The sequence below is a fragment of the Dufourea novaeangliae genome, unplaced genomic scaffold (genome assembly GCF_001272555.1).
Source record: "Dufourea novaeangliae isolate 0120121106 unplaced genomic scaffold, ASM127255v1 scaffold221, whole genome shotgun sequence".
In the NCBI taxonomy this organism is placed as follows: domain Eukaryota; kingdom Metazoa; phylum Arthropoda; class Insecta; order Hymenoptera; family Halictidae; genus Dufourea; species Dufourea novaeangliae.
Genome location: NW_015374115.1, coordinates 2,554,968 through 2,577,162, shown reverse-complemented (window position 1 = coordinate 2,577,162; position 22,195 = coordinate 2,554,968). Strand labels below are relative to the sequence as shown.

The following is a 22,195-nucleotide window of genomic DNA, read 5'->3' as shown; positions in this document are numbered from 1 at the left end:
GAGGGTGTACTCCGTTCACCTGGGTAGAACCGTGACTGTTCTCGGTTGTCGGCTGGGCCTTGGATGATACAGGGGGGAGTATATATAACTTAGGGGGTGATTCTTTCATCGGCGAGATGTGCCTGTGAGCGATAACCGTCTTTGCCAGGACAGAATTACACTGTCTGGTTGTTATTCCCCGAAAAGACCTGCGTGGGGGTTTAGGGTAGTGACGTTTTTTTTTTTTGTTGTTGAGTGGGGAATTGTCGTTTCGGGACCGAGAGGTACTTAGGCGAAGCAAGGGGCTACGGGAACAAGGTGTGTGATCGTGCTGGAGAAGGAAGAAGAGGAGACAGAGGAAGAGAACCTGCGCAGCGGACGCCATCTCCGCGTTATCGGCAAGCGGATCCTCCGGGACTCCCCCCCAAGCAGCTTCGGCGTCGCGCACCCTCGGCGGGAACTACCCCGCGACAGCAGCCACCCTGATGGGAGTGTATGAGGAGCGCGCCCCTCCTACCACCGGCATGCACTGGGTGAGTGTCATCCCTCTGTTTCTCTCTTCCTTTGCTTATTGGCCGTGCACGGATCGTCAAGGGCTACCCCGGCCCCCTCCCTTCTACCTTTGTGTCGCGCGGTGGCCTCGATGATCTGTGGATGATGATCCTTGCCCTCCCCCCCTCCCTCCACAAACCGTTTGATCTTCCTCGTGTCTGCACTCTCGCGTGTTGACACTTCGCGAAGAGGCTTCCCGGGATAGAGGAGCTCGGGATTAAATTCTAAGGGAGGGTTGGTACACCGAAATGGATTTTGGAGCCCTCTTGGCGGTACAAGAGGACACGTCGCAGTGGCCTCGAGTGATGATCTCCGACGTTCTGATCTTCGTTTGACAGTTGGATTCAGGAGAGATTAGTGGGTAGCTAGATTTACTTGAAACTAGGTTAGGAAATCTTTGATGTGGAATGGATGGTTTCTTCAGGGGATGATACTTCATGGTGAACTAGATTGTTCGACTCAGGCTAACATTTAATACTCTCTGCGTATGTTATGATGACTTTTCGATTTAGTTCAAAATTCACTCGTTAATCGGAACAATTCACAAACCTTAAAAATGCCGATGTTATCGTAGATAACACAACAATCCTACAAATTATTCACTTCAGTAATTTTAACGGATCTACGATCCTGAACTCCCGCCAATTCAGTTGTCAGAACTTCTGTCACCTTGAAATCTTCGTCGTTGAAATCCAAATGCATCCAAATACGTAAACACCAATCGAATGTAATCAGGTTGCTCCAACTGGTCTAGACACTGTCGTGTTTCTCTGTTAAAAATTCGAAATACCTTCGACGTAAACGACATCCAAGCGATGACTATCAGCGTAACGAGACACATTACACCAAGTGGAGTTGAAATATTAATTGAAAACCCGGCGTGTCCGGGACTAGGATGAAAAGGGATCGCGCCGATGGGGAACCACGGCGACAGTCTCGCGTTGTACCTCTTAATGGAAACAAATCCCGTGCCGTTGGATAATTCGATCCAACAATTTTATTGCTCCTGTTTCCGTAATTGGAATATTGGCCGGTCGTCGTCGCGCGACCAGTCGCGGGACGAGTCCCGACGCTTATCGGCGACGTAACGCCCGGCGGTGATATATTCGACCGGGCAACCGCGACACGGGCGAAACGGGTTTCTTGATTCCCGACGTTGTAGATCGGTGTCGACAGAAGAAAGAACGAAAAAAAAAAAAAGAAAAGACCGACGAGCGTAGTCTCTCTGTGCGTGGAGAAGACGCGCGCACAGGGTTTCGTACGGAACGCGGCAAAGGTCGCGAATTTTTTTCGTGTCTACCTGGGGGATAATGAATCGGGACACGGGAGGATCTTGTCTGTTAATTGGATTCTTGTGAACGATGGAAAATGTCTGCTTGGTCGATCATACACGGTTATCAAGAAAATTAGAAATTCTTTTCGAAGAGGGGAATAAAAAAACATTACACGAAAATCTCGAAGTTCCTTCGAGACCAGTGTTACTTGGAGGGTTGTATTTTCTTGGAATATTCTTCTTCAGTTTCTAACGGAAAAACATTATAGGAAAATTTCGAGATCCCTTCGAGACCAGTGTCACTCGGAGGGTTGAATTTTTTCGGAATATTCTTCTTCAGTTTGCAATAAAATAACATTGTATACAAATTTGAAGTGGTGAATGTTGATTAGAGACGATCTGACAAGTTTCTCGATGGTTATAGGGGGATTGATGATTGTTCCAAAATTGGAGTAATCTAATAATAAGCTTCGACTTAATGTGAGGATATGACAACTGTAGTTTAGAAACTTAGTGATTTTTTACTGTTGACGAGTAGCAATTTTGAAGACACTGACAGGAGTTGTAACCCATACACAATTCCGACTTTTCTGTCGTCCACCTGCATGAATGAATTAAATATATAGAATTATTTGTGATGAAAAACGGAAATATACGTAGACCATTATGACAAAATAAACTAAACTATTTGTAGTTGAAACTTATAATTCCTAAGATCTTTGTGAAGTAGGTAATGCACTTCGATTTCCTCTATATACACTACCGATCAAAAGTGTGGAATTAGGTCTGATAATTAAAGAAACAGAATAATATTATTTTATGATAATCATATCAGAATAATATTATTTTATGATAATGTTACTTTATGGTAAAGTAACGTGCTAAACTGATTGGAAATGATTTGTATATGTCAGATTCCATCACATTTATTATATCGTTACAGAATAATGAGTTACTGTTCCATCAATCACGAGCACTTGTCCTATAATTTTGATCGATAGTGTACGTAGAATACGAATGTAGAAGAAATCGACATGCATTATCTATTTCGAAAGAATGTTGGAAAATAATTGTAGATTACATTCTTCGTACATTTACATTCGTTTTCATTTAAAATCCTGTACAAGACAGTTGCACGACGGTTTCATATTTGTTTTCCATCTTGCAACGCGTTTCGAATGTACGAACAATGTACGATCAGCGAGAACGGCGTTCATCTTCGAGGAATGTTAATTCCGTTTTAAACGACTGCTGAATGGCCGCCACCGCCGTTAACGGGTACACCTTGTAAACAAACGTAATTGATTGTTCCGTGTCACCGTGTTGCCCGCTAATTGAACCGATGCATTAACCGGCGGCTACGCCGACGAAAGCCGGTGGACATCGAAACCACCGTGTTATTCCATTGAATTCGTTTCTTTTCCTTCAATTCACTTTTCCATATTGAATTCATCGAGATTCAGTTTTCTTTCATTCTCGACAAGTTGAACTTTCCGGATACCATTTGACATTTCTTCGATACTCGATTAGTGGACGTTTGAACTTATCGATTCTATCGTCTGTCATTGCAACTTTCGTTAGTACGATGCTTCAACCGTATGGACAAAATTGTACAATATTCTCAGTTTACTCCGACTCCCTTGCGGGTCAAGTACAATTCATAAATTACTATTATCAATTAATATTCATACCGGCTAATATAGGCCAATATTACCATGTATCGATTTTGCATCTTTGCAAATTGTTAAACTAAGTTAACATTCTACGTGGAAAGCTGTTTCACATGAAAATACACGCAAAATCGAAAATGATTGTTTTCTGACTTTGGGACAAAGTTACCCTGATGGAGTTAAAGTTATTCCAACTTACGATCCCCTTTTTCTCCACTCAACTAACACGAATTAAGAGTAAATACTTCTTACTTTCGTCATCTTTCACAGCTGTTTCGTACACTTCGAACTATCGATCGTATAAAAATTCCTCGACCGAACCATACGACATTCTTTCCGATACTTGAAGAGTCGAAGACCCTGAAAAGACACAAAGATGTTATTGTCGAGGCGTTCGCTCGTATCCTTCTAGCAACTGTTTATCAACCACCACTGAGAAAGTTTAAAATAAGATCCATTATTTGAATATCTCTTTTTTTCTTCTCGAACGTCGACGATTCAGGTCACGAGAGAGGAAGAAAAAAACTATCGAGAGTATATACTCCTATCCGTTTCATTAAAGCCGCGAAAAAGGTTCGAAGCGTTCGGCGGATATATCTCGGCCCAGGCCCGACTAATAAATTACTGCTCGGGCACAAACGGGCCACTATCACGAGCAGACACGTTCGTGGCACGATGCCCTTATCTCATCGAAGTTACAATAATCACACTCTCCTCGGCCCGGCTACAGACTGACGCACGTACGCGTGGAAAACATCGAGAGCGTCCGGGGAGACTAAACGTCGCCGAATACGGGGGGACCAACGATAACACCGCCGATTCGCGGGATCCCGACGAGAAAAACTTCCGGTACCACGATCTACGGCGACCTCCGCGGATGCCTTCGATCCTCGCGAGCTCTGGAGAATCGACTGTAAATTCGAAACACATTTTTATTCACGAAATCGTTGAATGGAAATGAATCGTTTGGAGCATTTGATAATCAGTTCTGTAGCTGAAAATGTGGCTGAAGGATGATTTAGTTATCGAATGACGTGTAGGAAGTACATAGATTGAACTAGTTCTGGGGAACCGATTGAAAATCTGAAACTCATTCGGATTCACGAAATTGAGATAGGATTGAAATGAATCGTGGGGAGGCTTTGATAAGCACTTTTGAAGCTGAAAAAGTAACTGAAAGATGCTTTAGTTATCGAATGACGTGTAGGAAGTAGATTGAACCAGTTTTGGAGAACCGATTGAAAATTCGATTATCCATTTTTATTCGTGAGATTGAGATTTGATGGGGATAATCAGTTCTGACGCTCGAAACGTGGCTGAAAGATGCTTCACTTATCGAATGACGTGTAGGAAGTAGATGGAACTGTGATATCGGTGATTCATCATTGATTTCATTTGGGAACGATAGGTACTTGCAAAATCCGATGTTAGCCATTTTAACACGAGGTGTTCTCGTAGATTGTTACAGTGACTCAAATTTGTTCACGGAAAGCAGTCATATTTATTTCACCAGATTATCTATTAAACTACGACTCATATTTCAAAATTAAGAACAATTTATCACGAAAGTATGATAAAAGTAAAAATCATGATGACATGTAACTAGAAATTGTAGGAAAATTTGTAGGCTTAATTGTAATTTGGAAAGTGTATGAACGAATATGTGAGTCACTGCGAAAGTAGGTGGAAATGTTTATAAGTCAGTGGAAATACTCGAAATAGTAACAATACTCACAAGTAGACACTATATGTGCCAGTGATTATAAAAGTGGATTAAGTAAGAAATCTGAAAATATTCAACGTATCGCTTATTTGGTGTTACATCGATTTACGTTGTAATAATATGAAGGCATTTCTGTCGAATATTTAATTGACTTAAACCACTTTCATAAATACCGGGACATTATTTCCACTTGAAACATTACATCTCCCCTTTTCACCCCAATTTCAATATTAATAACTCCACAATTACGAACCGTAGTGGTCGTCACAGACAAGATTGTGATACATTCCGACAAGATTTCTCAGTAGCCAAATAATTTTCTGCGAAAATCTCTCGGTCCTCTCAAAAACTCATCGCGGATCGTAATTCACGTCGACGTCGGGGTCCTGCGCAGTGATTTATTCTCGTGTTTTCGAGTGGCGGGAAAATCGAGGTTTCGAAATGCTCGTGAAGTCCAAGCTTCCTAGATGGGAACGGTACCGCAACTGAAAAAAAAAAAATCATTTTTTCGTCGGGGCTCTATCCGTTCTCTCGGCTGTTTCGCGGCGATAAAATAATCGGCGGCGCGCGAAGGAGATTAGGACGTTCGGACGCGCACGGCGCCCGTGGACTTTACGCGATACGCTTTTAATCGGCCACTCCGTCGCTGCCGTCGCAGCCTCGGTAAACAAAATATTTACGCGACTTCGTGCTTCATTCTGATCATCGTCTGGGTTAGGTCGCGTACCCTGGGCGTGGACCAGCGAGAAATTTATTAGGTAACTGGTATCTATTAGATATAGTTGAGCATAATTATATTCGAATAACATGCAGTGAAAAGTTGCAGTGTCTAAGAGCATCATCCTGAGTGTTAAACAGTTAATGAGATTAAACAATTGTTTTCCAAAGTGTCTACTCATTCAAGAAATATTATTTTATCAGAAAAAATTAGAATTTCCACGTTTACACGAGTAAATTTGACGAAATAATTTTTCATCTTTTTTTTCGTTATTCGAAACTCTTTATTTAGATAACGAATTTGCCCATTTCTGTCATTAGGTTAGATATTGTTGGGTACACTTCATTCCAGCAGCCACCGTAGATTAACGATGGCGATACATTTGAATTATATGGGTATTTGATATCCATACGTATTGATACCCAGAATTTCGATACACATGTATATCGGGAATGAAATATCGATATCGATGAAAAATAATTTTTGACAGAAAATTTCCCCAGGAATTGATCGGCGATACTCATAATTCGTGGGGAGTTTTATGTGTTTCGTGAACGTTAATTAAAGAAAGTAGGATTTTGAAAATATTCAACAATTGTAATTTTTGCTGGTACGAATTTGCACCAAGGTGTGCTTATTACGGGTTAACGGGGCCCCCGAACGAATGGCGGCGAACCGGCGGATGGGCGACGGAGGAACCCGCTACCGGTTTTGTTCCGCCGGACAGAAATTAATTTTGACGGGAACACACGGGCCTGTCTTCTAATCCGAATTATTCTCGTGAGCATTCGAAGGGCCATTTCCCTTTTGGGTCGACGCAGAAGTTACCTGACCGGTCGATTGAAATCGATCGGACAGAGCTCGACGACAGATGATTCATTTCAGTATCCTTGCTTGGTTTCACCTGAAATATTACTCTGATTTAATTCCAATGTTATGCGTTTGTTGAGAATACAGGAGACTAGGGGCAAATGCAAAAATTTGTCTCCTTGAATCTGCAACTTTTAAATTTTGTAGAATTTTTTAGAAATTCGTACACAATGACAAACCTTGATTATTGGACGATATAATTGAACCTAAAAACTTGAAATATAATGCAACAGTTTTTTAAAATAAGACTTTCTGTAAAATGATTCATTTGTTACTTTTATTCCTACCCCTAGGGACGATTGTAACACCGTATCTAATTTGAAGAAAAAAAGCCAATTAATAGAATAGATGCTTTTAAATGATATTTCTTGTATGGTCTGCACTCGAATTTCTCAGTGGAATGGCTTTCTTCTTGTCGGGACAAGAGAGTTTCTTGTTAATCGACATTTGTAAGTTTGAAATAATTCCTCGAGATTATTGGTGGCGTTTGTCTTTCGACGGATAGATCGCAATTCGAGCCTCGATTAATCGCTGAAATTAACAACCGGTTGACAACGGTTGGCAGCGGAGAACGCGATCTGAATTTTCCGTGGAACGCTGGGTAAACCAATATCTCGGGGTCGGGTCGTGATTCTTGGCCTGCAAGGCATGCGCCGCTTTCTGTCACTGCAAGTCTCAGCGTTGAATAATCGTTTTCTCGTGTTGTCGCGTAAACCGCCGAATGTTTGCTTGTATTACGACGGTGTGAACGATCTCTCCCTGGATCCTCGACCTTTTCCTCGATTTTTCGATCGATTCATGGCGAATTTTCGACCAGAACCTATCTTTCTCACTTTCTATGCCAATATGTAGCGATAAGGATCTTAATTTTTGGAAGATAACGAATTCTACTTCAGAAACGTATTTTTAGTCATTATATCGATGACCACGAGTTGAAAAGGGGACAGATAAATACCTAGTGATTAATGAAGAAGTGGAGGAAATATTTTTCAATCTTGTAATGTCTTTAGTTCAAAGTATTATTTAATTTTTGATACAATTTCGATCTCTTTAATATTCTAATTAAGAAAGGTTAACCTCTGGTGCAAGTATCTTTTTGAACTCGTTGGAATCGCTTCTGCACGAATGAAAAGCAAATGGTCGTCAGAATAAAGAAACTCGTCGATTTGAAGAATGATAATAATAAGACAAATTTCAAAATAGATAAGATTATATGGTTGTCGATATGCCGGAAACGTAAGAAAATCACGGAGACTTACAATTCCTCAAAGTGGTGTTACGTGTGCCTCGTTCCAAATCGATCAAATTGCTCGTCTTCCCTTCGTCGCATCTCGATCTCCGATGGTTGTGCAATTGTCGCACCGGATTTACGGCAAGGACACAACGTTGATTCGATTTAATATCATCACAAAATACGGCTCTTCTTCCTCGAAATTCTTCGTCTTTTTCCGTCTTGACGCAAAAGTCGCTCGATCGGTGTAATACGTCGAGCGTAGAAATCGAAAAACGATGAATTATCGGGTAGAGATTCGAAGTGGAAACACGACATTGCACCGGACTTCGATGATTCATCGAACTTGCAAAACCCACGTTTTGTAGTAAATAAGTCATAAGTGGAAACACGACATTGCACCGGACTTCGATGATTCATCGAACTTGCAAAACCCACGTTTTGCAATCGACTGTAAAAGCGTAATAGACACCCACTGGTTTTTTACGAATTAATATTCATGGTGATCGAAGTGTTCCGCGGTCGCAGTGAAAAGTCGTCCGATAAGTGCGTCAAAATTTTACGATAATCGAAGCCGTTGAAACGCTTCGCTCCAGAAAGAGAAACGCCGATCAATCACTTCCTTTCACTCGCGTAGTAATTATTAATTACATTTGCTGCGATACGCGAAGTATTCATTTTACTGTACGCCATGCGTCTAAATATTCTCCGGATAGTTAATTACAAATGGAATTACGGGAAGAATCGTAAGAACTTGGAAATTTTTAATTTCTTATGTGGAAAGATTAACTATTAGTTTTTCTAGTCCATTCCTTCGATAAGAATGAAAATCAATTTTATTAATCACTATATATTTGTAATAAGAGAGGGCTGATCTCTTATTGCGAAATACTCTGTTCGGATAACAGAACGTTCGGATAGTATAACGTTCGAATAGTAGAGTACTCATCAAATGGGTGTTCAGATATGGGAGGCTCTACTGTGTAATCCCTCTACGAATAAAATCATACACCGATAAACAATTCCTCTGGTATAACAGGAACGCTCGGATAGTACAACGTTCGAATATTGGACGTTCGGATACGGGAGGCTCTACCGTTTAATCCTTCTACGGTGAAAATTATAAACCATAAAACAATTCCTGTGGTATAACAGGAATGCTCGGATAGTAGAACGTTCGAATATTAGAATACTCATCAAATGGGTGTTCAGATATGGGAGGCTCTACTGTGTAATCCCTCTACGAATAAAATCATATACCAATAAACAATTTCTCTGGTATAACAGGAACGTTCGGATAGTAGAACGTTCGAATTTCGAATAATGGATGATCGGATACTGGTGGCTCTACCGTAGATGGAATCCAGCCCAAGGAAGGGTGGGGGGAGTTGTTCTGGCAGGGACTTTTTGCTCGCCCGGGTTGCAACCGCCACCGAATAACCGGAGGTGGCACGGTAGCACGAGCAGAGACCACGGAGACCAATATTTTTCGTCCGCGAGCGGGGCCGGCCGGTTGGTAGCCGGTCGCCGCCGCGGAGAAGTGCAGATAGCGGGTCAGTTTATCGGTTCTCTGCGGTGTTAACCGTCCGTCGCCCACGCGTTTCAAGAGAGAAACCACAACCGTCCACGGCCGTTTGCTCGCTCGCTCGCTCGCTTGCTCGCGCGCGCGCTCGCGACCGTCGAGGCTGTTTATTGTTATCACTATCACACGGCCACGGGGGGAAGCTGATACGACGCGCCAACACGGGTGGACGCGCGTGGCTTTATAAAACCGTGAAAGCTGTGTGTGCCCGCGGGGATCGCGGACACTGGATCGGTTTCACCGCGAGTTTCCTGCAACCCCCTCCCCTCCCGTTCCTGTCGCCGTCGTGGATAATTTTTGGATAAGGCGGTTTTTGACAGGGAATGAAATTTTATGGTCTGGACATGTTTGGAAACGGAAGAGTTCGATTGAGTTTTTTTTTGCTTCTTTAACCCTTTCGTGACTGAGGGGACAGTTCGTCCCATGGTAACTTTTACAATGTTTGTTGGGATATACACTGCGTGGTACAACTATAAAAGCAACCTAAAATTGTCAATTCTTGTATACTGAGGTTAAAATAAAAACGAACTAGGTATGGTGTGTCTGAAATAATGTTTCTTCAGAAAAGGATTATTTACTTTGGGAGAAAAATGGTTCCAATGAATTATTATTTGAAAGAATATGATTATACATGGTAAAATAAGTCGAAAATCTAGAATAACATTTTTTCATACGATGCTTCGTTTGCAAGATCTCAAACTTCATGCAACGCGTACGCAGTGAAAATAAGTAGAAACAGAATGCAATGCACAGACTCGCAAGCCAAGGCTTATTTATCGACAACGAAGCATCGCACGAAAACATTTTATTCTACATTTTCAACTTACTTTTCCATGTAGAATCACATTCTCTCGAGCTGTATCACTAATTCGAAAATACCTTGTATATATATAGGTACAATATAGTAATAAAACAAAATGGAATCTGCTTATCATATTTACGTAAACAGAAAGACTCCGCTGCAATATAAAAGGACTATGGCGATGTTGCATACGGATGGAGATTTTAAGCAGCAAGTTGAATTATTCCTGGGTTTATTTTCACAGCATGGAACTAAAGTCACTCAGATATATTGTCTCCATTTCTTTCACAGTCAAATGACTCAATCTTCTCGGGGAAATTAATTACGCTGCATCCTGTAGACGATATTTCTCACCATTTTGTGTTTCGTTGGAGACTACAAATTGGAAGGACGAAATTGATGGAATGACTTCGGAATGTTCACGTTGACCGGCTTTTTCTATGATGGCCAAAGATCCCACGACAATTAGGTATCCCGAAGAACAAACTGGCAACGAAAAATCCTAGAAATTCCTAATAAATCGGCGAATAAGACGTTGAATCATTTAATAGAAAAAACATTTGAAATCCAAACACCTTGGAGCGAAAACAAGGTATACAAGTGTTTTCCTTTTTACACCGTTCGTAGCGTACCGATTGATAGAGAGACAAAAAAACTCCGATTCCACGTTCAGGATCTGCGCGAGAAACCGCGGGGCCACGGCGATTCCACGGGGTACCCTCGAAACCGTGTCCGATGGAATTGATTTCACGGTGTCTTATCGCGTTCAGAAAACGCCACGCAACAGAGTAACCGTGCGGTTTTTTTTTAACCCGTCACTTGGTTGTTTTTTTCTTCTTTTCCACCGCCCGGTGCTTTCGCGAGCCGAGTGAATCGAGGTAATTGGAGCGCGGTACTTTTTGTCGCGTGCCACGATCCGCTATGATTTACGAGAGGAAGCCATCGGTGTAGATCAACGCAGGCCCGGAGAATTTTTCCGCGAGCGCGCTCTCTCTCCCCCCCTTTCCGTTGGGAAAACTGCCTTCAACCGTGGGAAAAACTGCGCGACCGAATCGATCCGATCTTCGTTCCTCCGAGAACTTTTCCACGTTGCTGTTCGCTTCTCGTCGGGGAAAAGTTTCAAGGACGCTCTGGGATCACTCGAGGTGAAAACGATATCGAGTCGGGACCAGGGAATCGAAAGCTTGACCCTCAATTATTGGGATAAAAAATAGCCACGACGGAAATTGCTCGTTTTCTTGGTTAACGAAAGTTCGAGTGGTCTGAAGGTCGCAAGAGATTTAATCGAACTGAACGTTGAATTGAAACTCCTGGCTCCTAGTTATTACAGTCCGTTGTTCTTGAGTTTCCCTGGAACTTTCGCGGAAGGTCTCGTTAAGTGTTCGCCACCTGTACCATCCATGAGAGATTTAACCGAACTGAGCGTTGAATTAAATCTCGTGAATTCTTGTTCCTACAGTCTGTCCTTTCTGATTTGACTATTTTTGAAACATTCGTGAGAAGTCTCGTTAAGTGCTCGGTACATGCACCGAGACCTAAATACGACTCGAAAGTGGTCTTCATCGGGAGATTTAATCGAACTTTCTTCTCGAAATCCTTCTTACTATAATCTATTTTTCCTGATTTAAGTTTCTCTGGAATTTTCTTGGGAGGTCTCTATAAGCGCTCGTCACCAATACCAAGACCGAAATATAACTTCAAATTGTACTTCTCAATATCTAAATCGTAATTCTTTACCAAAGATCCCTTCCGCTCCTTTTCTCACAGCCTCGATCACCACTCTTTCGCACCAGAAAAAGCCTCTATCGTCACATTAGCTATTCCGCACCACCATCCAGGCGTCGAACGCCGCAAAAATGAATCACCGATTCGTTATCGGTCCCGACGTCACGCCGCGAAGTCACTAAATCATACTGTTATCGTTCACGGGCAGTCAGTCAACGTGTCCCCGCGCGTCTGCGCGTGTGTGTAACGGGTGAAAAGGAGAAAGAAGCGAGGTGGGTACATTTGCCGATTGGTGGCCGACGCGATATCTCGCGAACGGTTGGGCCCCGTTCGACGGGGGCCTTACAATCGACGCGCACGCTGGGCCCGGACGACGACATTTCTGCGGCCCCCGGCATTCTACAAGGCTTCTCGTGTGTTCCACGGCGGATTCCGTGCTCGTTTATTTACTTCACGTTCCGCGAAAATGAAAAAGGCGGAGTCTTGTGCAAGTTCGCCGTGCGGTGAAAGTCGGTTTCGCGGTACGACGGCGGCGGTGGGCCTCTCCACGCCGTCGCGGGTCCACTTCTCGTGATGGATAAGGATCTACCCGCCCCGGAGTGAAGATCGATCGACCGGTCGGTGGCCGCTGTTTCGTGGGAAATTTATAGGATGCTAGGTCCGTTCTGGCCGTCGGGGTGTCACGCCGATTACGAAATCGGAAAATTCTGGAAATGGTCACTCGGTACCGGGATCCTGTTCCCGTTCGTGGAAACCTCGGATCACCCTCGAAGAATATTAATGGGGTGCTCCCTTTTGTGTCGTGGACTGATACACCGAGATTCTGGGCTGTTTTTTCTCGAGACTAGTTTCGTTGGTCGGTGAAGCAACTGATTTTAGATGAAGCTTGGTCTGAATTACATTCTTTGGATGTTTGGTGGAGAATAATGTATGTTTAACACTCCGTGGTCCCAATATAGCTTTTAACCCTTTAAGAGGCTATGTCGTGTACATCGTGTTTCCGAAATGGTAGTGTAATCTGCAAGAATGTGATACAACATGCAACAATAAGTCGAAAATGTGGAATAACATTTTTTCGTACGATGTTCCGTTTGCGAGAGAATCGAATTTGAAAATTTGCTGGATACACGTGCAATTATTGAATCGGCCTGGCTAACGCGTCTGTTCATTGCATTCTGTTTCTACTTAGGGTCACTATGAATATGTACATACACGCCTTAGATGAATTTTGGACATTGATTATTTTGGAAACGAAGTATTATACGAAAAATGTGATTGTATATTTTCGACATATATTTACACAAGGATTTACCTGCTTTCCGGTTCTACCACGATTTCGGAAGAGTTCGTGCCTCTGTGAACTGCACTTTCAGCGATGAACCATAACGTTTGTGGGATCAATAGTTTATATCGGTGCAAACAATCACCCGATACTCTAAAATCTTTCATGAAGTTTGCATTATTTAACCCTCCGCAGTCAAACTGGGTTGTTTGTGTCCAGGTCTAGATTTTTTACGATTTCAACTTTTCCAAAAATCTCAAAAAATCCCGTGATACTTATCAAACTCTTTACCACATTATACAATCGTTTGTTATGTCAAACGTTTAAAACATTTGTCGATAAAAATAATAATTCGAAGGAAAACCTGGGGAAAATAGAAATTCGTTCGAGTCGTCAACGACCCACATTTCATAGAAGGGTTAAATTAAAATTTTTTTACCTTACCCTGTCTTGAACAGAATAAGAACATGTTCACTTTTACAAAAAGACGAAGATTACCTCGTTATTTCCATTTGTTTAAGCAGTTCCGGTGTCTCAAATGTTTCCGTCTTCAGAATTCTGTTCCCTTTTCGGAAACTAACCAGATATCTGGGTCACAGACCCTAACTCTTGATTTGCATAAGGAGTACGATTTCCCTCCCGTTTGTGAAATTCTCGCACGGCGTGTGTGGCGCTGCGTGCTCGGCGGCTCCAAAATGGAGGACGGCAAAAACGGTCGCGGCGGTTCGTGAGAAACACGCGTGCAAATGGAGAAAAAGTCGAGGCATAGTTTCCAGCCGCGAGTCGCCCGAGAAAGAAATATAATCCCCATTTGCATTCGTCGCCGGCGCTTCTTTCGATACGAGAAACGGTTGGGAAATCTTCATTGAGATACGTCGAAAGAAAATCGCCGACCTGGCCCCTTTGACTCCCAGGAACGTCTTCGGCTGTACAAGTGCACCTTACAGACACAATAGAGTGTTAAGAAACGCGCCTGACTGCTGGAAAAAGCGTGCATTGTTCGTGTAATTCGCTGGAGGTTAATGATGACATTAAGCCTGGAACAGTAAATGGAAGATGTTTGCTAGATCCCTATTTGGTGGATCGAAATGTCTGATGGCTTGAAAAGTCTAAGGTCTGAATGACCATCCTTCGGATGAATCGAGGCGAAATGGATATATTTTCAGTTAATTCTACTTGAATGAGACGAAACATTTGTAATAATCCCCCATGTTTGAGGATCTAGAATGCCAAACGTACACTATCACTCATAAGTACACGCGAAAGTTAATGAAAATTCAAAATTTTACACACTAATACCTAAAAATTGAAATGGACAAAATTTTGAATTCTCTGCTACAGGCTTCACTATGTTAATAGTAACAAGCAATACCATTAAGCTTTATTAAAACCTTTATTTTTATTTTATTGCATTTTCCAAGTTGAAAGATGTTACTCATAAATATTAAGATACCTTGTGTGTAAGATGAATATGTGATGTTTCGTAAAACTGATACACTTTAGGTCAAGATTATTACACCGTAGTACCATAAACGTTGTCCATCGAGCTTTAGTACCCCGTATTTCAAATTTTCAACCATTTCGTAATGCCTCCTAACATTTACTGTATATTCGACAAGTGTCCTAAAACTCATGAGCAAAAGTATACTTATTCCAAACCATTAGAAGTTATTATAAAGAACACTAACCAGCAATTGTGTTAATTCATTCTTTTATGTGTAACACATGTCGTACATCACAAATTCCTCTACCATATCGGTCAAATTCCAGACAAAGTATAACAAACATAAAGAACTAGCTTTCACTGTCGTTTCGCGAAGAAACTAGATGAATTCCGGTAGCAGGTACAACCATCGAGAGATGTCCTCTATCATACGGCTGAACTGGTTCAAAAATTACATATACATATTTGTCCGTGGAATCGAGTTCACCACTGCGGCGGGTGTCCCCTTGAATAAAACGCCGCGCAAAAAAGTCCGCCAATCAAAGTTCCAATCGAAGCTTAATCAATGGATCCACGATGGAGAACGCGATCGTAGGTTCTCGATTGGTCACGCGTCAGAAGCATTGCCCGGGACACTTGGTAACGCGCGTTCCTGGGATTCTTTCCGCGGTTCCCTCCTCGGTTTATTACATAAGAAACAACGGCCGCGTAACCGTTACATCGAGTGGTGAAAATCCCGGCAGAAGTCGATGGATTTCTGGTTAGTTCTCCCATCGCGCGGAACGCGAGCCGATTTAATCCCATCGATCTTTATATACACTCGGGGCTCGATCGTCCTTCCACGAAGCGTTGCATCTTCAAACGGATCGATGTCGATGTAAAAGGAACGTTGGCAATTAGAACGCGAATTATCGCGCGTAGATCATCTTCTTAGACAACTCTGTTTTTTATTTAATGGGTGTTTCTCTGTCTTTCATCGTGCAACGTAGAGGAATAATCGAATACATTTAGCAGTGAACAAACGAAATGATTTTTCGAATGGGAATTATGTCCACCTAACTCTTTCGACACTGTAGGCGACTAAAGTCGCCCGCCACGAAGTAGCTACCCTGTACATTAAACAGTTCTTAAACTGTTAAAATAGATCTAATATCGATTTTTTGTGGCGTTTAAGTTTTTAAATTTTGACGTGACCAGAAACATTTCCAAAATATAATCATTTCAAGATTCATTCAAATATAATCCACAAAAATTTCCAAAGTGTAAATCGTCGCGTGTAAACCCTATAAATTGGATCAGCCAAATGAATTCCCTAGACGCACCGAACCGCCCTGCCAGTATCCCCTAGCCTCAACACACCGAATAGGGGGAGGGGGGCAATTAATTCCCCCAGTCGATGGAGAATCCACCTTTAAATTCGTCAGCACCGTGATCTTTACGACGTCCAACGAGCCCACGAGCGTCAGCCGCCCTTCCGGCGAATAGCAAACGCGCCGCTACGGCCGTGGTGCAGTAAATACCTGGTATCTGGTTGTCGTAAACTGCAGCATTGGTTTTCCACAGGCTGGAAGGGGGGGGGGTTACGAAGGGAGGCGGGAAGGAAATGAACGAAGAACGGGTCTCTTGCGAGGGGAAGGAGAGCCCGCGAGAGGGTTAGAAAGGGAGGGAAACGGGCTGGAGGATGGAGAAAAAAAAAGGAAGGCGGAAGGAGAGAGGGACGAGAAAAGAGAGGACCAGGGCAGCTCGCCGCCGCCGCGTAATTTATGTCTCGAGCGTAGAACGCCGCGGTACGCCGCGAGCGGCCGCGTTGACAGTTGAAACACGGCGGCAGCTCGGATTGGTCCGGGCACGGGCGCCTTATAGGGTCGCGCGCATGCGCGCAGCTACGGCCTTACGACATCCATCAGAGGCCAGCGGCTACTACCGTCAGCATGCCACTCTTTATCTTTCTCCTTTTCTCTAGCCCCCTTGCCCTTTTACCGATGTCAACCGAGCCGTAATCCGCTGTCACTTCGGCTGCTACCGTCCCCCTCTCCCCTTTCTGCCCTCTTCGTGTGCTAGGTTGTTGTCCTATTTCGCCTATTCCGGCTAGGTTACCGAGCGCAACGACGTGACGGCGCTGGGTATCCTCGAACACCGACGACGTCTTCCGACGATATGTCCTTTGCGGATCCTCCTCGTCCACTTCTCGGTGGAAAGTGTCTTCTCCTTCTTCGGCCAGTTCCCCCGGTTACTTTTACCGACCGAGAGCTTTTTTTCCCCACCGCCGGGTGGTTACGGGTTTTCCTGGGGGCGGTCGGGTGTTCTCTTGACGCTGGTCCTCTTCTTTTTCTCCCCCCAGGACGGCTTTTGTCGTGGTAGCTCGTGGGGCTTCTTTTCTCTTTGAACCTTTAATTGGATGCTCCTGCGATCACTTTCACCGCGGGTTTCTCTTTGGTCGTTGATTTCTCGCGGACGACTTTTTCTCGTCGGTGACACGGTTCTAGGTGACTTCTTCCAGGCACCCAGCCACCGGATAGACATTTAAAGTTGCAGGTTTAAGTGTTTCCAACGAATTGATCCGATTTTCAAGCGGGCTGTAGATACGGTAAAAGGGCCTGGTTCTCTCAAGTTGGTTTTATGATATCGTTACTGAACCGGTGACGGCTAGAACAAGGTACTCCTTTAGGTATCATTTGGTAGCTATGCTAAGTAGACTTCGTTGAATTTTATCTGGCTACGTTAGGGATGAATCAATGAACCTTAACGCATCCGATTCGTTCTTTCTTCTTCGTGCTACACCTTTAGCGCGTTCTGTTTAAGAAATATAAAGACTGAATGACTTTGAAGTAGACCCATAAGGAGATCATCCCACGAGGCTCGACCCGATGCCGTCCGCCGCCAAACATGTACTTAAACACACTCGAACCGATCGACAGCGATTACTCAGCAATTCGTAGAACCTTGCCGTGCAACCGTTCCGTTCTCGCCAGCAGCGTTCGTCTCGGGTTATGCAATTGTTTTCGAAGGCAGTTTGGCTGAACGACGACGATCAGCTCGTTGGGCAACCGTCGAAAAGAATCTGTACACGGTTGTCTTATCCGTTGCTTGTTCGCAAGGTGTTCAAAGTTTCTAAAGTCCTCGACATCGGTGTTTGTTCCAGCAGCCGGCCAGCTCGCAGGAGCGTGGCAGCGGCTTGGCTGCGGGGCGTCAAGGGGGGCCCGGCAGCGCGGGGGGGCCCGGAGCAGTGGACCAGGCGAGGGACCTTAGTCCCTGCCTCCCCGCGTCGATGGGCGACGCTGCACGACCCACCACCTTACCGTGCAGTCCTCCTGCCGCCCACCATCACGGGCCCCATCATACGCCCCTGCATCAGACCCACTGTGGCACGAACAACAACTGCTACGACGGACCCACCACCCCCTACGACTCTAGGGACTACGATTCTCCTGGAGGTGGGTTGCTTCAGGTTTTCAGAACGGGTACCCACCCTGTTGTGGGCTATCCATCGTCTTTGAGCTCGACAATCATTCCACAGGTTCTGATAAGATCTTCAATACATTAGATTACATAATTTTATAACGTTTTGGGCAGTCTTATTCACTCTTCCAATATGTTCGTCAGAATGATCTAACAGAGAGACATGATATTTGATGGGATATAGGATTTAGAAGTAGTTTTAGATTTAGAAGTTCATTTGTTGGTATTAGAGACTAATAGAGTTGAATAGCTAAACCGTTAATATTGTTAACGCGACAGTAGATTTATAGTAATGTTCCTCGGTTTAGATAGTTCGATACGCAAAAGAGCCTCGATTTCATTAAGTGTTTGTGTATCGATCAGGTGGACAGGAGTACAGGAACAACAACAGCAACTTCGAGAACCCAAGCGACCTGAGCATGCCACCCCAAACGACCCACCACCATCACCACCACCACCACCACCATCACCACCACTCCCATCTGCATCCCCAGGGTCATTCGCAAGAACAGCAGACCTCGGAGCATTTGCACGCTATCCCGAAGCTGGAGCCACCACCCACCCCGCCGGCGCAGTCCGAGGACGTTCCGGGGGTGGTTTGCGCCGGATGTGGCCTCCGGATATCCGACAGGTTCTACCTGCAAGCAGTGGACAGGAGGTGGCACGCTGCCTGTCTTCAGTGCTCCCATTGCCGTCAAGGACTGGACGGCGAAGTCACCTGTTTCAGCCGGGACGGAAACATTTACTGCAAGAAGGACTACTATCGGTGAGTCGACACCACGTTTCTTATGATAATTAAGGCTTAACTGACGGGGTGAAGCAGCGATGGTTAATCTGTGAACTGAAACATCCGTGATTAACGGATTGTAACTTGGGCGAAAGATTTCGGTATTTTGGTAACGTTCTCTCATTGTCTCTGCTACTGGTTACTTTTCAAACTTTTACTGTCACATTTAAAATTTCTCTTCAGACTCAAGGGCTCCGCTACGGAGCCATTATTTCAACGCAAAGAATTTCTCAGTTCATTACATTGTGACAAAACGCGAGTATAACTCTTCTTTTTATGCATATTTGAACGTATATGTAAATATGTTCTTCTTATTGAAATTGCTTCGAGTAGCTGGTAATATGAGTAAACAAACCCTTCTAGTGCAGAGGGTAAATTTTGATATTTTATTGAACATCTTGATATGATAGTATTAGTCTATGTATAAGTGTTGCTATTCAAGCATTGTTATTGCAGTAATGGTGGTTTCAGAATTTGATGTTTCAGTATAAGGGTTGACCATTCTATTATATTCTTCAATGACTATGATAAACGTATACGAGTGATCGATAGTCTGATCGAATTAATGAATGTATTCCTTGAAAAAATTTTGAATACAGAATCATTGAAAATAGTCCTAGATGGGATATCAGAAAATCAATACGACTCCGTTTCGTGATTCTTTATCAATCAAAGGATCTGAAACACGTATTTAACATGTCACATGTGTAGCTATGAAGCTTCATGCGGTCGGCTGATAGTGTTACCCAGTAAACCAATTAGACGAAACCACAAAGAGCAGTCTCTCTCGTTTATCGAAAAAGGAAGTTCGTAGTCCTGCGGTTAGCTGTATATCTTTACCCTCAGACGATTATCTATGCAACCCTAACAACTCAGAATACTACTAGTTGCATTTGTAATTTACAGATACTTAATTCAATTGTTTAAAAAAAAATTGGGTCTTCTAATCGAGTACACAATTTAATAAACTGAAGCAAATGGTCTTGAAATTTAATTTTGAATTATTAAGTACGTTCACTTAATAGCAATCGAGAAATGAGGTATACTTCAATCCTCTGAGATAATTTACTAGATCTTACACTATCAGTTCAGTTAATTAAAGTAAATTATTGGGTCATCCCAGAAGTAATGCCGGTATGTTAATGAGAATAAACAACTTTATTCAGTAGTGAATGATCAGTATATTTTTAACTTCTGCGCCAACCGGTGTGGCTATCTATTAATTTTGCTCAGTAGTAAACCGTAGAGTGTCTTCATGTAGTCCTTAGGGCCTCTCGACACTATAGCCGTAATTAAGACCTACTCAAAATTTCTTGAACTTTCTTCGGTACTGATTTACTCTGACAATCTCATCGTACACCTGCAGTATTTTTCTACAGTGTTTAACTAGACTGTGGATATTTATGTAAATATAAAATGTTATGAACTAATTTCTCCCAACTGAATGCAACCAAAATTTATTTAGTTACGGGTTTTGGTAGATTCGAAATACGAAAGAAAACCTGAAGAAACTTTCTCAAACAAATTTACTATACTCAATGTTAGACATTTAGGTGTTCTATAAATGACGCAATATTTTTCACGGTCCTATTGACAAATATTAGGTGGAACGATCCAAATTGAAATCACTGGTCGAGGAAAACGACCTGTTCTTCTTTCGGAGCACCATTTAGAAAACGTTTAAACGATTTTCATTCGAAGAGATTACGCCCAGAGTCGTTCGTCACCGTCGTATACCTGCAGTATTATCGCCTTAAGCCGAGGGATTAGCGTCTCCAGCCGGCGCGAAATATGGCGGGACAGGTGATTTCCGGGTATTCCCGGCCGTCCAGGGGCAGGGGGAGGGTGCGCGATTGTTTCTTAGAATGGAAATCACCGGTGACCGGCGAAACGTGAGAGAATTCCTTGTAGTAAGCCGCAAGTGCACGCGCGCTCGTATGGGAATTTCGTCTGGTAAAAGGAGCCGCGGAATTTCCGCGCGGCGACCATTCCCGTATTCCGCGGGGGCAAAAAAAAGAAACGTTCCTGCCTTTTTCTCGCCCACCGGAAATCGACAGCTTGCGTAAACTCCTGCGGATTGTTTATCGATAGACACTCGGGGGAAAGTTGATTAATCGAGAAGTGATTTATTTCCTTGGACAATTGGGAAAAAATATCGAAAGACGAACGTGCCTACTCGATTGCAAATATTATTTTTTTGGTAAACGAAGATACTCCGATATTGTTTGATTAGTAGGTCTGCGGTGGTTATTTTCTGATAACTAACGAAGAATCCCGAAAATTCAATTAGACCTGATGGTTTGTTCTAATACAGAAGGGAGAAGTAATTTATTAATTATGTATAACTGATATCGAAGAAGATACCGTAAGTTGGGGTAACTTTGAGTCAGTCAGAGATAACTTTGCCCTAAAGTCACAAAATTATAATTTTTGATTTTGCAACTTTTTTGCAGGTATTCAGAAATTAACTTAATTTAACCATTTGCAAAGCTACAAAATCGTGAATGATCATTTCTGATTTGGGTCGAAGGTACCCTGACTGAGTTAAAGTTACTCCAACTTATGTTATTAGTCTATAGTCAGCACATTTATATTGAAAATGTGTATTGTATTGAAAATATGCTTCGTAATACAGTGACTCACGCATTCGTTCACAGGCTTTTGAAATAGCAATTAGGTGTCAAAACTTTTATGTAATTTCTATTTATATATTCTCCTTATCATTACTTTTATCATCCTTCTTTTGTAACCATTTTTTCTTAGTTGTGAAATTAAATTCGCATTTTGGTAAATAATTTGGTAAAATAGAGATGACAGCCTTTCGTAAACAATTAACATATGAGTCACTGTATGAGGTAGAGGCAATAGTGGCGGCCGTCTTTGTCTTAAGCGATCTCTAACTTAAACTCTCCATCATTTCCTCACTGATTCGAAATAACTCACATGAATTTTTATGACACCATTTTCAAAGTTCTCAAAGTAGTTTGCAGTTTCGTAAACGTTCCTCTCAATCCGTCAGAACGACCTTGTATCAATATTGTTCTTTGTTTCTGTCCTATAATTTTTTTCTTGTTCCACAATTGCTTGCGCGTGTTACG

The 22,195-nt window shown here is 42.9% G+C and overlaps 1 protein-coding gene across 1 annotated transcript in view; it reads left to right on the top strand.

The window, feature by feature from the left end:
- The first annotated feature begins 464 nt into the window (after nt 1-464).
- The window catches only part of LOC107191080 (protein apterous-like), a 58,704-nt gene continuing 36,973 nt past the window's right edge, over nt 465-22,195 (top strand). The window contains exons 1-3 of the mRNA XM_015580032.1: nt 465-512; nt 17,994-18,285; nt 18,674-19,076. Coding sequence (XP_015435518.1) covers nt 465-512; nt 17,994-18,285; nt 18,674-19,076 — 743 coding nt within the window. The remainder of the gene's footprint in view (nt 513-17,993; nt 18,286-18,673; nt 19,077-22,195) is intronic.